At 43.7% G+C, this 14,217-nt stretch overlaps 1 protein-coding gene across 1 annotated transcript in view; it reads right to left on the bottom strand.

The window, feature by feature from the left end:
* Positions 1-8,729: 8,729 nt before the first annotated feature.
* Positions 8,730-14,217, bottom strand: part of HCK (HCK proto-oncogene, Src family tyrosine kinase) — a 45,141-nt gene continuing 39,653 nt past the window's right edge. Inside the window, exons 12-13 of the mRNA XM_052650679.1 lie at positions 12,439-12,570; positions 8,730-9,143 (exon numbers count right to left, since the gene is read on the bottom strand). Coding sequence (XP_052506639.1) covers positions 8,941-9,143; positions 12,439-12,570 — 335 coding nt within the window. The 3' untranslated portion in view covers positions 8,730-8,940. The remainder of the gene's footprint in view (positions 9,144-12,438; positions 12,571-14,217) is intronic.

Genomic DNA, 14,217 nt, shown 5'->3' with positions numbered 1-14,217 from the left:
CTCCATTACATATATGTATCACAGCTTTCTTATCCATTCATCTGCTGATGGACATCTAGGTTGCTTCCATGTCCTGGCTATTATAAACAGTGCTGTGATGAACATTGGGATACACGTGTCTCTTTCAGTTCTGGTTTCCTCAGTGTGTATGCCCAGCAATGGGATTTCTGGGTCATATGACAGTTCTATCTCCAGTTTTTTAAGGAATCTCCACACTGTTCTCCATAGTGGCTGTACTAGTTTGCATTCCCACCAACAGTGTAAAAGGCTTCCCTTTTCTCCACACCCTCTCTAGCATTTATTGCTTGTAGACTTTTTGACTGCAGCCATTCTGACTGGTGTGAGATGGTACCTCATTGTGGTTTTGATTTGCATTTCTCTGATAATGAGTGATGTTGAGCATCTTTTCATGTGTTTGTTAGCCATCTGTATGTCTTCTTTGGAGAAATGTCTGTTTAGTTCTTTGGCCCATTTTTTGATTGAGTCATTTATTTTTCTGGAATTGAGATGCAGGAGTTTAAGCAAAAGTAGTTTAAAGGGAGTAATTTAAAATAATTAAAAGGAGGGAAAGGGATACCAGAGGGCAGTCATGTGGAGGAGCCAGCTCCTGTTTGCAAGAGCTGATGGTTAAATTCTTAGGAATTTTGTGAGCCAGTTGTTGAACATGGGCATTTTTGAAAATGAAATTAATTTAAAATTAAATAAATGGTATTAAAAACAAAAGTATGAATCATTCAAAGGGCTTCCCAGATAGTGCAGTGGTAAAGAATCCTCCTGGAGACACGAGAGATGTGAGTTTGATCTCTGGGTTGGGCAGATCCTCTGGAGTAGGAAATGTCAGTCCACTCCAGTAGTCTTGCCTGGAGAATCCAATGGACAGAAGAGCCTTATGGACTACAGTCCATGGAGTCACAAAGAGTCGGACACAACTGAGTGACTGAGTACACACACACACATGAAACATTCAAAACTCATCATTTCCTAATAATTTTGCTATTCCCTAAGCTCCTGATTCTATTTACATCTATTTTGTTTACAACAGAATACTTCTAATTCCTGATACTACACACCTCCTCCCAACTCTGTGCTCAGTGGCTTTGGATTGTAGCAGAGCCAGTTTATGCATTAACACAGTAGGTACAGTGCCCAAGGCCCACGAGACTTTTAGGGGCCATGAAAATGTTTAAAAGAAATAATTTCTTTTAAAATCAGAAGATAAAAGTAAACATTGGGGTTGAAGTGAAAGCTTTTGTATATAATATTAGCACTCCATTGTTTTAAAACCAGAGCTTATTTATTTATTTATTGGCCATGCTGCACAGCTCGTGGGATCTGAGTTCCCTGACCAGAGATTGGACACAGGCCCCAGCAGTGAGAGCACTGAGTTCTAACCACTGGACCGCCAGGAAATTCCGAGTATATTCATTTTTATATCAATGCAGCTGTTGACTGCAATTTGTAAGTGAAAGTATTTACATCGATATTTATAAAATGTATGTTTTATGGAGGGAGAGTCCTACAAAGACAAGGTTGCTTAAAGTCCATGAAAGTGACAGTGCCAGCGGGTGGCAGCCTGAAATTGGCCATGGTGGGGACATTTACACCACAGATATGAGCAAATGCTACAAATCAGGGCTTGAATTTTTGCTTTGTTAGCAAACATTTTCTGTAAAGGGCTAGATGATAAATATTTAAGGCTTTACAGACCATGTGACTGTGTTACAACTACTCAGCTGGGCCTTGTAGCACAAAAGCTGCTACAGATGATAAATAGTGAGCTGTGTTCTAATAAAATCTAGTTTGCCAAACCCCAGCTTAGACTTAAAGTGATAAAGTGTCAGTGATGCAGATTAAACTTTAACAGCTACGTGTTTGTAGCTGCGAAACGTTGTAGTCAGCACAAAAATGTGACACATTTTATTCAGCAGAGAAGTTGCTCATCCACGTCTCTGCAAATGGCGCATTTCATTGCTTTTTATGGCTGAGTAATATCCCATTGTATGTACGTGCCACATCTTTATCCATGCCCCTGTTGATGGACATTTACATTGCTTCCATGTCCTATCTATTATAGATAGCGCTGCTGTGAAGATCGCGGTACCTGTATCCTAGAATAACAGTTTTCTAACTACTTGATCCTCTGTGGTGACCTAAATGGATAGAAAAAAAAAAAAAAAAAAAAAAGAGGTAATATGTGTGAATGCATGTCTGATTCACTTTGCTATACAGTAAAATAAAAACAACAACATTGTAAAGCAACTGTACTCCAACAAAAAAGAAAAAGAAGTTGCTTGTATCATTGACTAACAAGTGAAATTCTGACATATGAATGCCTTCATTATTCCAGATTCATCTGATTCATGAATATACATGACATTGTCAACCCACATTCATTGCAATGAATACTTGGAACTGTACTTAAAGAGCATATGTTGTCAAGCAGGTTACCATCGTGGTTAACAAGCTTAACCTTGTGGGGAAACTCTGGATAACCATGCAAAACACACACCTTAGAGTTATCCTACCCAGAGGGCAAGGGAACAGTTCTGACTGATCCCACAGGGTGTTAATTCTTTGGTACTTTTGGCCTTCTGGGAACACTGGAAGCTGAGGCTTTTTGCAGTTTTAGGAAAAGAGTTCTCAGGCACAGGGATGCAGATAACTACAGCTAGACGTTCAGTCCACTGTAAGGATACCAACAGTGCATGTCACACCCTCCAAGGTGAGAAGTCTAGGGAAGACTGTCTTAGCTGATATGGTGGCTGTGCCTAAAATATCTTCAGGGATTCAGGCTTCACCCAGCTTTGCCATCACTAGAATTAATTCATTTTCATCAGAGTCCATGGTGGCAGCTAGAGCTCCAGCCTTCACATGTACATTCTAGGCAGAAAGAGGAAGAGATGAAAAATAAGAGGTGAAGAGCCCACGTTAGTTGTCCTTTAAGAAAGGATTTTGGAAGAAGCTACACCACGCTTCCACTTACAACCCATTGATCATAACTTAATCACACTACCATACTTTGTTGCACAAGTAGGAAATGTAATCTTCATTCCAGGGAATTGTGTCCCTGATAAAATTCTATTTCTCTAGCAGTAGGGGGAACATGGATAAGATATGGGGACAACCAGCAGTCATTGCCAACCTCAGAAAGGGAAAGGATGCAAACAGTATGAAAACTGATAGAGCCTTATATTAGAACCTATTGTGATGAGGACAGATCCATGACAAAACTGAGGGCCCACGTAGGGGAATGAGGAGACAGAGTTTACAAATCACAAGGGGAAACAAGTGCTTTTTCTGTATTTAACCTCAAAGCTACAACTAGAGAAAATATAAGCAAGTTAATAATGTCTTAGAAAGAGCATCTTACCTATGCCTTCTTTGACATCTTCCAGGGAGGAGTCCATGCAGTTTTCCCATAAAATTCATGTCCCCAAATCTATCCCCATATTTATTTAATTAAAAGAATTTCGTTTTAGAGCAGTTTTATGTTTACAGAAAACTGAGTATAGAGTTCATGTATACTCCCTCATCCAGCCCTCACCCCCCCCCCATTTCATCCCTGTTATTAACATGTTGCCTCAGTGGGGTACATATGTTACCCTTGATGACCCAATAGTGATACATTATTATTAACCAAAGTCAATAGTTCACATGAGGTTTCACTCTTTGTGTTGTACTTTCTATGAGTTTTGAAGTGTTTATCAGTTCAGTTCAGTTCAGTTGCTCAGTTATGTCCGACTCCTTGTGACCCCATGAACCAGAGCACGCCAGGCCTCCCTGTCCATCACTAACTCCTGGAGTTTACCCAAACTCATGTCCATTGAGTCGGTGATACCATCCAACCGTCTCATCCTCTGTCATCGCCCTCTCCTGCCCTCAGTCTTTCCCAGCATCAGGGTCTTTGAAATGAGTCAGCCCTTTGCATCAGGTGGCCAAAGTATTGGAGTTTCAGCTTCAACATCAGTCCTTCCAATGAACACTCAGGACTGATCTCCTTTAGGATGGACTGGTTGGATCTCCTTGCAGTCCAAGGGACTCTCAAGAGTCTTCTCCAACACCACAGTTCAAAAGCATCAATTCTTCAGTATTTAGCTTTCTTTATAGTCCAAATCTCACATCCATACATGACGACTGGAAAAACCATAGCCTTGGCTAGATGGACCTTTGTTGACAAAGTAACGTCTCTGCTTTTTAATATGCTGTCTAGGTTGGTCATAACTTTCCTTCCAAGGAGTAAGCATCTTTTAATTTCATGGCTGCAGTCACCATCTGCAGTGATTTTGGAGCCCCCAAAAATAAAGTCAGCACTGTTTCCACTGTTTCCCCATCTATTTCCCATGAAATTATGGGACTGGATGCCATGATCTTAGTTTTCTGAATGTTGAGCTTTAAACCAACCTTTTCACTCTCCTCTTTCACTTTCATCAAGAGTTTATAGTGGTATGTATTCACCATTAAGAGTATCATACAGAATAGTTTCTTTCACTGCCCTAAATCCCACTATGCTCCACCTCTTCATCCCTCCCTCGTTTCCCACCAAACCCCTGACCTCTTTACTGTCTCTATAGTTTTACCATTTCTACAATGTCACATAGTTGGAATACAGTATGTAGCCTTTTTAGATCAACTTCTTTAATTTAGCAGTATGCGTTTAAGTTTCTACCATGTCTTGATAGCTCATTTCTTTTTATCACTGAACAATATTCCATTATATGGATGGGAGGATGGAACCTGTCAAAGGATATCTTGGTGGCTGCCAAATTTTGGCAATTATAAATAAAGCTGCTACAGACCTCTGTGCAGATTTTTGTTTGGACATAAGTTTGCAACTCATTTGAGTAAGTACCAAGGAGTGCAGTTGCCGGATGGTATGGTAAGATTATGCTTGTTTTGTAAGAAACAGACAAGTGTCATCTAAAGGGGCTGTACTATTTTGCATTCCCACCAGCAATGAGTCAGAGTTCCTGTGCTCCACAGCCTTGCCAGCATTTGGTGGTGTCAGTATTCTGGATTTTAACCATTCTGATAGAAGTGTAGTAGTTTTGCACTCAGTTATTTTCATTTGCATTTCTCTAATGACATCTATTTCTGCTTTATTGACTATGCCAAAGCTTTTGACTGTGTGGATCACAATAAACTGTGGAAAATTCTGAAAGAGATGGGAATACCAGACCACCTGACCTGCCTCTTGAGAAATCTGTATGCAGGTCAGGAAGCAACAGTTAGAACTGGACATGGAACAACAGACTGGTTCCAAATAGGAAAAGGAGTACGTCAAGGCTATATATTGTCACCCTGCTTATTTAACTTCTATGCAGAGTACATCATGAGAAACACTGGGCTGGAGGAAGCACAAGCTGGAATCAAGATTGCCGGGAGAAATATCAATAACCTCAGATATGCAGATGACACCACCCTTATGGCAGAAAGTGAAGAGGAACTAAAAAGCCTCTTGATGAAAGTGAAAGTGGAGAGTGAAAAAGTTGGCTTAAATCTCAACATTCAGGAAACGAAGATCATGGCATCTGGTCCCATCACTTCATGGGAAATAGATGGGAAACAGTGGAAAGAGTGTCAAACTTTATTTTTTTGGGCTCCAAAATCACTGCAGATGGTGACTGCAGCCATGAAATTAAAAGACGCTTACTCCTTGGAAGAAAAGTTATGAGCAATCTAGATAGTATATTCAAAAGCAGAGACATTACTTTGCCGACTAAGGTCCATCTAGTCAAGGCTATGGTTTTTCCTGTGGTCATGTATGGATGTGAGAGTTGGACTGTGAAGAAGGCTGAGCGCTGAAGAATTGATGCTTTTGAATTGTGGTGTTGGAGAAGACCCTTGAGAGTCCCTTGGACTGCAAGGAGATCCAACCAGTCCATTCTGAAGGAGATCAATCCTGGGATTTCTTTGGAAGGAATGATGCTAAAGCTGAAACTCCAGGACTTTGGCCACCTCATGCAAAGAGTTGACTCACTGTAAAAGACTCTGATTCTGGGAGGGATTATGGGCAGGAGGAGAAGGGGACGACAGAGGATGAGATGGCTGGATGGCATCAGTGACTCAATGGACGTGAGTCTGAGTGAAGTTGGTGATGGACAGGGAGGCCTGGCGTGCTGCGATTCATGGGGTCGCAAAGAGTCGGACATGACTGAGCGACTGAACTGAACTGAACTGAATGACATATGATGTTGAGCATCTTTCATATGCTTATTTTGCATCTGTTTATCTTCTTCTTGAGGTGCCTGTTTAGGTCTTTTGCCCACTTTTTAAATTGGGTTGTTTCCTTACTGTTGAATTTTTAAAGAATTCTCTGTATATTTTGGCTATCAGTCCTTTATCAGATACGTGTTTTGCAAATATTTTCTCCCAGACTGGAGCTTTTCATTTACTTTAAATATTTTAGAGCAGAGTTTTAATTTTAATAAATTCCAGTTTATCAGTTTTTTTCTTTCATGGAGAATACTTTTGGTGCTGTGCCTATCCCTATGTTTTCATCAGGCTTTCCTGTGACCAAAGGGATAAATCAGAGTGTAGGCTAGTGGGGTTCAGAGGGCAGTGTAAACAGAAAGAGCAGGTGGGCAGGAATTGATCCCTTGATCTTGTCCATTTAGATTTTGCCTTTTGAGATCATGTCTCAATCATATATTTCTATAATAAGGCCACATAACAAAACAACCCCAGAACGCAAAGGCTTAGTAAGCATTTCCTTCTTTCACATGTCCATAGGACAGCTGGGTTTCAGTTGATCAAGGCTGTTCTCACCTGGGTTTAAATCCAAGCTGCAGGTTGGGTCCAGATCTTTTCCACATGTAGCTGATCTTCACGGGACTTTGTTCGTTTCAGGTCAAAAGGCTGGAGGGCAAGCCTACCCACACAAGCACATTTCTAGCCTTTGCTTAATCATATCTGCTAACATCCCATTGGCTAAAACAAGTCCGTGGCCAAACTCAACATCAATGGGGTAGGGAGGGACGTAAGCTCCTCTTATGGATTACCGAACAGCAATCTAATGTGCCACCAATCATATTTGCAAATTCCTATCACAGGACCTTGGGCTTTGCTTTCAGAGACCCAAAGACACATTCCCAAACCAGGAAGCAAGAGAGAAATTCAGTTATGAACTACGTAAGTTAAAACATTTTATTTTCCACTGTTCTCACACCCAGTGCCTAAGGTTAGACTCTGAGCTACTCAGGGGTACAGAATCGAGTCGGTATAGGGTTCCATGGGACTCTGGTGGGTGCATCACAAAAGGATATAGATCCTTCAGGAGATACAAGAATACAGATGGGTGTCACTTGCTCCCCACCCCGTGGTCTAACTCTTCCTATCCCTCCCTCTACAAGGCTGACCACTGGGGACTCTCAACTAAGACGACATCCAGGAAGGCCCCACTGCCTCCTTGTCTTCTCTGCCTCCTTCTTACCTCTCCCCCCACCCCTCCCCTCCTCTGAGAGCTTCCCACTCAGGGTAGCTGACACTTCTCAGCAGCCACGTTTCCACTGTAGGACTGTAGGATTCCATCACAACCGTGATGGCTGCTGGGCCATGGGAAATGCAGGGGCTATAGGCAGCCCCCAGCCCTGGGGGAGACCCAGACCAACCAACTTGTATAAGAACATGGCTTAGCAGGAGAGCCATTGTCCCAGATCATGAAAAGCCATTCCTGTCATCCTGGCACATGCAGCTCCTTGGAGACAAAAACCCACCCAGTGTGACAGGTGAATAATAGTCTGTCCCCCTCCAAAAGAAAAAAAAAAAGATGTCCACCTCCTAATTCCTGGAACTTGTGAAGATGTTATCTGGTGTGGCAAAAGGGACTTTACAAATGTGATGAAGAAACTGAAAATGGGAAAATTAGTCTGCATTATCCAGGTGAAAGTGAAAGTTGCTCAGTCGTGTCTGACTCTTTGCGACCCCATGGACTGTATAGTCCATGGAATTCTCCAGGCCAGAATACTGGAATGGGTAGCCATTCCCTTCTCCAGGGATCAAACCCAGGTCTCCCGAATTGCAGGCGGATTCTTTACCAGCTGAGCCACCAGGGAAGCCCAAGAATACTGGTGTGGTTAGCCTATCCCTTCTCCAGCGGATCTTCCCAACTCAGGAATCGAACTTGGGGCCTCCTTCACTGCAGGCAGATTTTTTACCAACTGAGCTATCAGCGAAGCTTATCCAGGTGAGTCTAGTGTAATTACAGGGGTTCTGACAAGTAACAGAGGGAGGCCTCAGAGTCAGAGAAGGAGATGTGATGACAGAAACAGAATTTGGAGTTATGAGCAGAGGAAATCAGGAACGTGGGCAGCTTCTGGAAGCTGGAAAAGGCAAGGGAATGATTCACCCCTGGAGCCTCCGGAAAGCATGCAGCTCTGCCAACCTATCTCAGACTCTGACCTCTGAAACTGTAAGATAATACATTTGTTTTGTTTCAAGCCACCAAGTTTGTGCTAATTTGTTACAGAAGCCATAGGAAACTAATACAGCCAGCAAGTATTCAGGGGGCAGTTAGGAAACTGGGAGCATTGGACCCCACTTCTCTTTGCCAGTCCTTTCCCCTTTGACTTGTCATCCACCAAAAGGCAAATGTTCCAAAACCGGCAAGACAAGAAAAGCTAACCTATTAGTAAAACCTTTAGCTGTCAGATCTTTTATTTAAATATTTATTTCATCAGTTTAAAAGTTTTCTATCCAAACCGCAGCGGTAACTAGAATCCAGCTGTCCCAGGCAGTAGAAATGTCAACTGGAAATGTCCTGAGAATCTCAGACTGTGGATCGCCAGAGTCAAAAAGGGAGTGTCCAGTCCGTCCCACCCACTTGGCAGATGAGAAATTGTGGCTGGAGGGAGGGTGGGTGTCTGAGAATAGGAAGGGTGAGCCGGGTGCCGGGAGCCACCGCGCAGGCATGGCCTCAGTGCCTGGCCCCACCTGGCCGCCCCATCACGGCTGCTGTTGGTACTGGCTCTCGGTGGCCGTGTAGAAGTCATCCAGCACACTCTGGATGTATTCAAAGGTGGGCCGTTCCTCAGGTCGGTTCTTCCAGCAGCGAGTCATGATGTTGTAGAGCTCTTCAGGGCAGTTGTCTGGTCGAGGCATCCGGTACCCACGCTCCAGTGCACGAATCACCTCGGGGTTTGACATCCCTGAGAAGGAGCCACGGAATTATAAAGGGAGGGATTGGGGTCGGCCGGGCAGACAGTCACTGCCTCCCCAACAACCATCCCTCCCCACCTCCTCATGGGAGCCGAGCTCCTCCCACAATGCAAGCCAGGCATCCCTTCCCCCACTTCCCCTGCAGTGAGGGCAGGGGCCGGGTGCCCAGTTTTGGCCACACCCTTCCTCCTTTCTTTGGACACTGTGACACAACGTGGTCTGTGGAGCTGCAGCAGCCATCTGACCACATGGGGAAGACAATCACAGAAGAACCAACCCAGAGACCTGAGAGTCATTGAGCAGCTGAACTGACCTGTCTCCAGTGTCAGACTCCTTAGTCTGGGTTGAAACAATTTACCTATTGTTTCCGCCACTCAGTCTGTTAATTTGTTACTTGATGCCTGCAGGGCTCCATAACCCCCTGCCTGGTTTTTATTGGTGAAGGCTCAAGATAAAACAAGTCAGGGAGCCGACTCAGTGTCACCCTATGAGTAGGAACATTTCTTTGTTCAATTAAAAAGTTTATGTTAGTTATCCTCAAGAACAACCATTTAAACATCTATGATCCCCAATTTTATATTACTAGAAGGCAATAGCACCCCACTCCAGTACTCTTTCCTGGAAAATCCCATAGATGGAGGAGCCTGGAAGGCTGCAGTCCATGAGGTCACTGAGGGTCGGACACGACTGAGTGACTTCACTTTTCACTTTTCACTTTCAGGCATTGGAGAAGGAAATGGCAACCCACTCCAGTGTTCTTGCTTGGAGAATCCCAGGGACGGGGGAGCCTGGTGGGCTGCCGTCTACGAGGTCGCACAGAGTCGGACACAACTGAAGCGACTTAGCAGCAGCAGCAGCAGCAGTCTTTCTTAAAAAAATACTTGGCCATGCTGTATGGCATGGAACCTTAGTTCTCTAGCCAGGGATTGAATCCTTGTCCCCTGTATTGGAAGTGGTATTCTTAATCACTGGACCACCAGGGACGTCCTATATTACCAGTCTTGAACTCCAAACGTCATATATTCAAGTGCTTCCTTGAACATCTTGGATAAGCCACCTCAAGTTTAACAGGGCTAAAACAGAACTCTTAAATTTTTATCCCTAGACCATCAGGCATCCAGTTGCTCAATCAAAACCAGGAGACTCATCCTTCATTCTTCTCTGTCCCTCGCTTTCCACATCAGCAAGTCACAGCCTTTCCTCTTTTAAAACACAGCACCAGCTCATCAACTTATCAGTTACCATCACCACTGTCTGTGCAACAGCTGCAGCTGCCACCGTCTCCCCAGCCCTGATCCACTCTCCACGCTAAACCAAAGCATCACTTGCACGTGGAAATCAGACGATGCCACTTCCCTGCCCATAATGCTCCAGTAGCTTCTTTACACTTAGACTAACACCCACAGTCTTCACCATGACCAGGGATCCCGCCTGACTGGGCCCCTGCCAAGCCCCGCTTCACGTACCATCTGCTCTCATTTCTTGTCTCCATCTACCTTGCTTGTTTGATATTCTTCAGATACAACTCAGGCCCTGAGAGCTGGCAGTGCCTTCTATCTGGAATCCTTTCCCTAATCCTCACTCTGCTCACTTTCAGCTCAGATATGACCTGCTCTGACAGTGCTCCATGCCCACAGGAGCCCTAGGTTACTCTCCTACGCCCCTGCTTCATTTTCTGTTCCAAGTGATCTCCACTGAGAAGTGCGTCTATTTAGTGTGTGTTCCTTCAGGCTATAATGTGAGCTTCTGCCAAGCAAGGGCTTTGTCTCCTACTGTATACTCCATGCCTAACACACAGTAGGAATTTGATACATACTGATGAGTGAACCAAGTGTCTGCACCTTTTATTTCTAATTTTCAGAACCACTTCTGCAAGGTGGTTGACTTCATTACCTATATTTTTCACAGATGAAGAACTGGGGTAGAAGTCAAGTGAATTTCTCAAAGTGTTGATGGGAACAGGATTAAAGTTCATGACTATTTACTTATAAACTCAGAATTCTCTTTATATCCACCTTGCCTCCCGCCCCAGGGTTCTGGCTACAGATACCCTAGGAAGCATCCCAACTGAAAAGGAACAGAGAAAAACTTTATCTGCTGAGTCCCAGGCAGTCTACATGCCAGATATATCTTTGTATACCCCATGGTCTACTCAGTGTAGAGTGACGCCCACAGGTATGGAGATAAATTCATCCACTTGACAAATAGTTACTAGGCACCCACTACAGGCCAAGCAGAAAGGTAGCGGTCCAGATGCACCAGTAAGGAATACAGACATGATTTCTGGCCTCACAGACCTCAGGGTGTGATGGAAAAATATCAAATAAATATGGTTATCAATGGTGATAAATGCTGTGAATGAAATGGCATAGGGTATTGTGAACGAGAAGCACAGGGACGTGCATAGTACTTTAGATGACTGGGTGGTGAGGTATAGCATGACATGAAGGGAGAGGGAAGAAGTAGGCAGGGGCTGGATCATGCTGGACCTGCAGGCCACAATTAGGAGTTTGTGATTTTGTCCCAATTATGCTGGGAGGCCTTTAAAAAGTTAGAGGTGGAGAAGGGAAAAGTTCTGACCCACAGTTTTAGAAAAATCCCTCTGGCCCAGGGAGACATGGCCTTTAGGAGAGAGGGCAGACTGCTTAGGAGGCCACTGTACCAATGAGATGACGGAGGACGTTGGTCTGGTGTGGGTGGAGGCTGTGGAGTTAGAAGTGGACAGACTTGGGATGCTTTGGAGTCCAATGGCTGGAACCCTGTGACTCCTTGAATGTGGAAAGGGATGAGAGAAGAGGAAGGGCCAAGCAAGCTTCCAGATTTCAGGCTTAAGAAATTGGACAGATAATAGTGTTATTAACTGAGAGGCTGGGGGTGAGGGTCAAGAACTCAGTGAGGGTCAACCAACTCAGGCTGGTGGTTGCCAAGGGGAAGGCAGTAGGGGGAGGGATGGAGTGGAGCAGACATAAACTTTTATGTAGAGAATGGATAAACAATAAGGTCCTACTTTATGGTACAGAGAGCTATCTTCAATATCCTATGATAAACTGTAATGGAAAAGAACTTATATTAATATGTATATATATATGTATATATAACTGAATCACTCTACCATACAGCAGAAATTGACACAACATTGTAAATCAATGGTACTTCATTAAAAATATTGATAAAAAACAAACACAATAACAAACAAACAAAAACTCAGTCTGAACGGACACAATGACTAGAGAAGGGAGCCAGGCTGCCCTGGAAGCAGCCCCAGGCTGATGCCCTCTCTCCTACCTGGGTAAGGGATCCGGCCATAGGTGACGATCTCCATCAGCAGGATTCCGAAGGACCAGACATCTGACTTGATGGTGAAGGAGCCGAAGTTGATGGCTTCGGGAGCTGTCCACTTGATGGGGAACTTGGCCCCTGTGGTTTGAACAGAGCAGAGTCAAGGAGAGTCTGGAGAGCAATCAGAGCTAGGTCTCTGCTAGGGGGAGGGAACAGGACATCAGTACAGCTGCCAACATCTGCCCCCTGCAGGACTGACTTCCCTCAATCTGGCCCCCGTGGAAGCAAGGAGCATCCATTCTGAGGACCAGTGGCTGAAGTAGGGAGGAGTGAGCCAAGGTACCTGGGGTGTGGCAGGGGACTTGCCCTCTTGGGGCCACCTCATTGATTCAGCTGATGTCCTGATGAACTACAACTCCTGAAGAGCAGAGTCCTAGGACCTTTGGGGACAGCAGAAATTCAAGGGACTTTGAGTCCAGGTCATACCTGCTACCTCGACCTCCTAACCACTGTCGGCGAAGGGAAGATTTCGGTTTCCCCCAGTCACTGGGTGTCTCTCCTTCTAGTCCTCCTCTCCTTCCATCTGGTCTGGGATAGGTTGAGTTAACCTTTAGTGAGTAATTTTTATTGCAATTCCACTGTAGTTGGGAATGCAGTGTAAAAGATACCTGTTTTTTTTGAATTTGTTGAGACCTGCTTTATCATCTAGTACATAGTCAAGTTTTGAAAATTCTCTATGTGTTTCCTGCTCCCCCCATCCCTTCCCTTGGGACTAAGAGAGTTTTCTTTATTCCTGCTTATCCTCTCCTGGTTTAGAAGTTATACATTCTATTCTTATTCTTTTAGTGGTTGTACTTTTACTGTGTCATACAAACATGAAATAAAATATACAAATCTTTCCTATACAACTAGATGCCTTTTATATATGTATCCCCCACTTGTAATCACCGTTCAGATTAAGATATAGAAAATTTCAGCATCTCAGAAGGCTCCCTCCTGCCTCATCTCAGTCAATACCCCTGCAATCCAGGTTAAGTATTATTCTGACCTTTAGCACAATAAATGAGTTTTGTCTGTTTTTTTTTTAAAGTTTTATTGAGATGCATGCACAGACCATATAATTCAGCCACTCAAAGTATTCAGTTCAATGGTTTTCTTAATATATTCACAAAGCTGTGAATTTTAAAATATTTTCACCCCACCTGTCCCCAGACCGTAACAGTCACCACCCATTTCTTTCTAGCTCCCCACTCCAGCCTTGGCTGGAGTTAATCTACTCTCTGTCTCTATAGATTTGCCTAGAATTTCATATAAATGGAATCATACAATACATGGCCTTTGTGTCTGGCTTCTTTCACTGAACATGATGTTTGCAAAGTTTGTCCATGTTTAGGGTATATTAGTACTTCATCCCTTTTTATGGTCAAATAACATCCCACCACATGCCTAAATTTCATTTTGTGTATTTGTTTATCAGTTGATGGACTTTTGGGTTACTTCCACTTTTTCGCTGTTAAGAATAATGCTGCTGTCAACCTTCGCATACATGTTTGCCTGTTTCTGAATTTTATATAAGTGAAACTATCCAGCATCTACTTTTTCGGTCTGAGTTCCCTTATTTTGATATTATGCCTGTGAGAATCATCCATTTTCTTTTGCATTTGCGTGTGTCATTGGTTTGTAACTTCTCATTGCTACATAATAATATTCTGTGAATAAACCACAATTTAAATATCATTGTACCCTTTATGGACATTTAGATTCTTCCCTGTTTTTGTCTATCAC

The sequence above is a fragment of the Budorcas taxicolor genome, chromosome 13, assembly GCF_023091745.1.
Source record: "Budorcas taxicolor isolate Tak-1 chromosome 13, Takin1.1, whole genome shotgun sequence".
NCBI classification, from domain to species: domain Eukaryota; kingdom Metazoa; phylum Chordata; class Mammalia; order Artiodactyla; family Bovidae; genus Budorcas; species Budorcas taxicolor.
The sequence above is the reverse complement of the archived record's forward strand: the minus strand, read 5'-3'. Positions and strand labels throughout refer to the sequence as shown.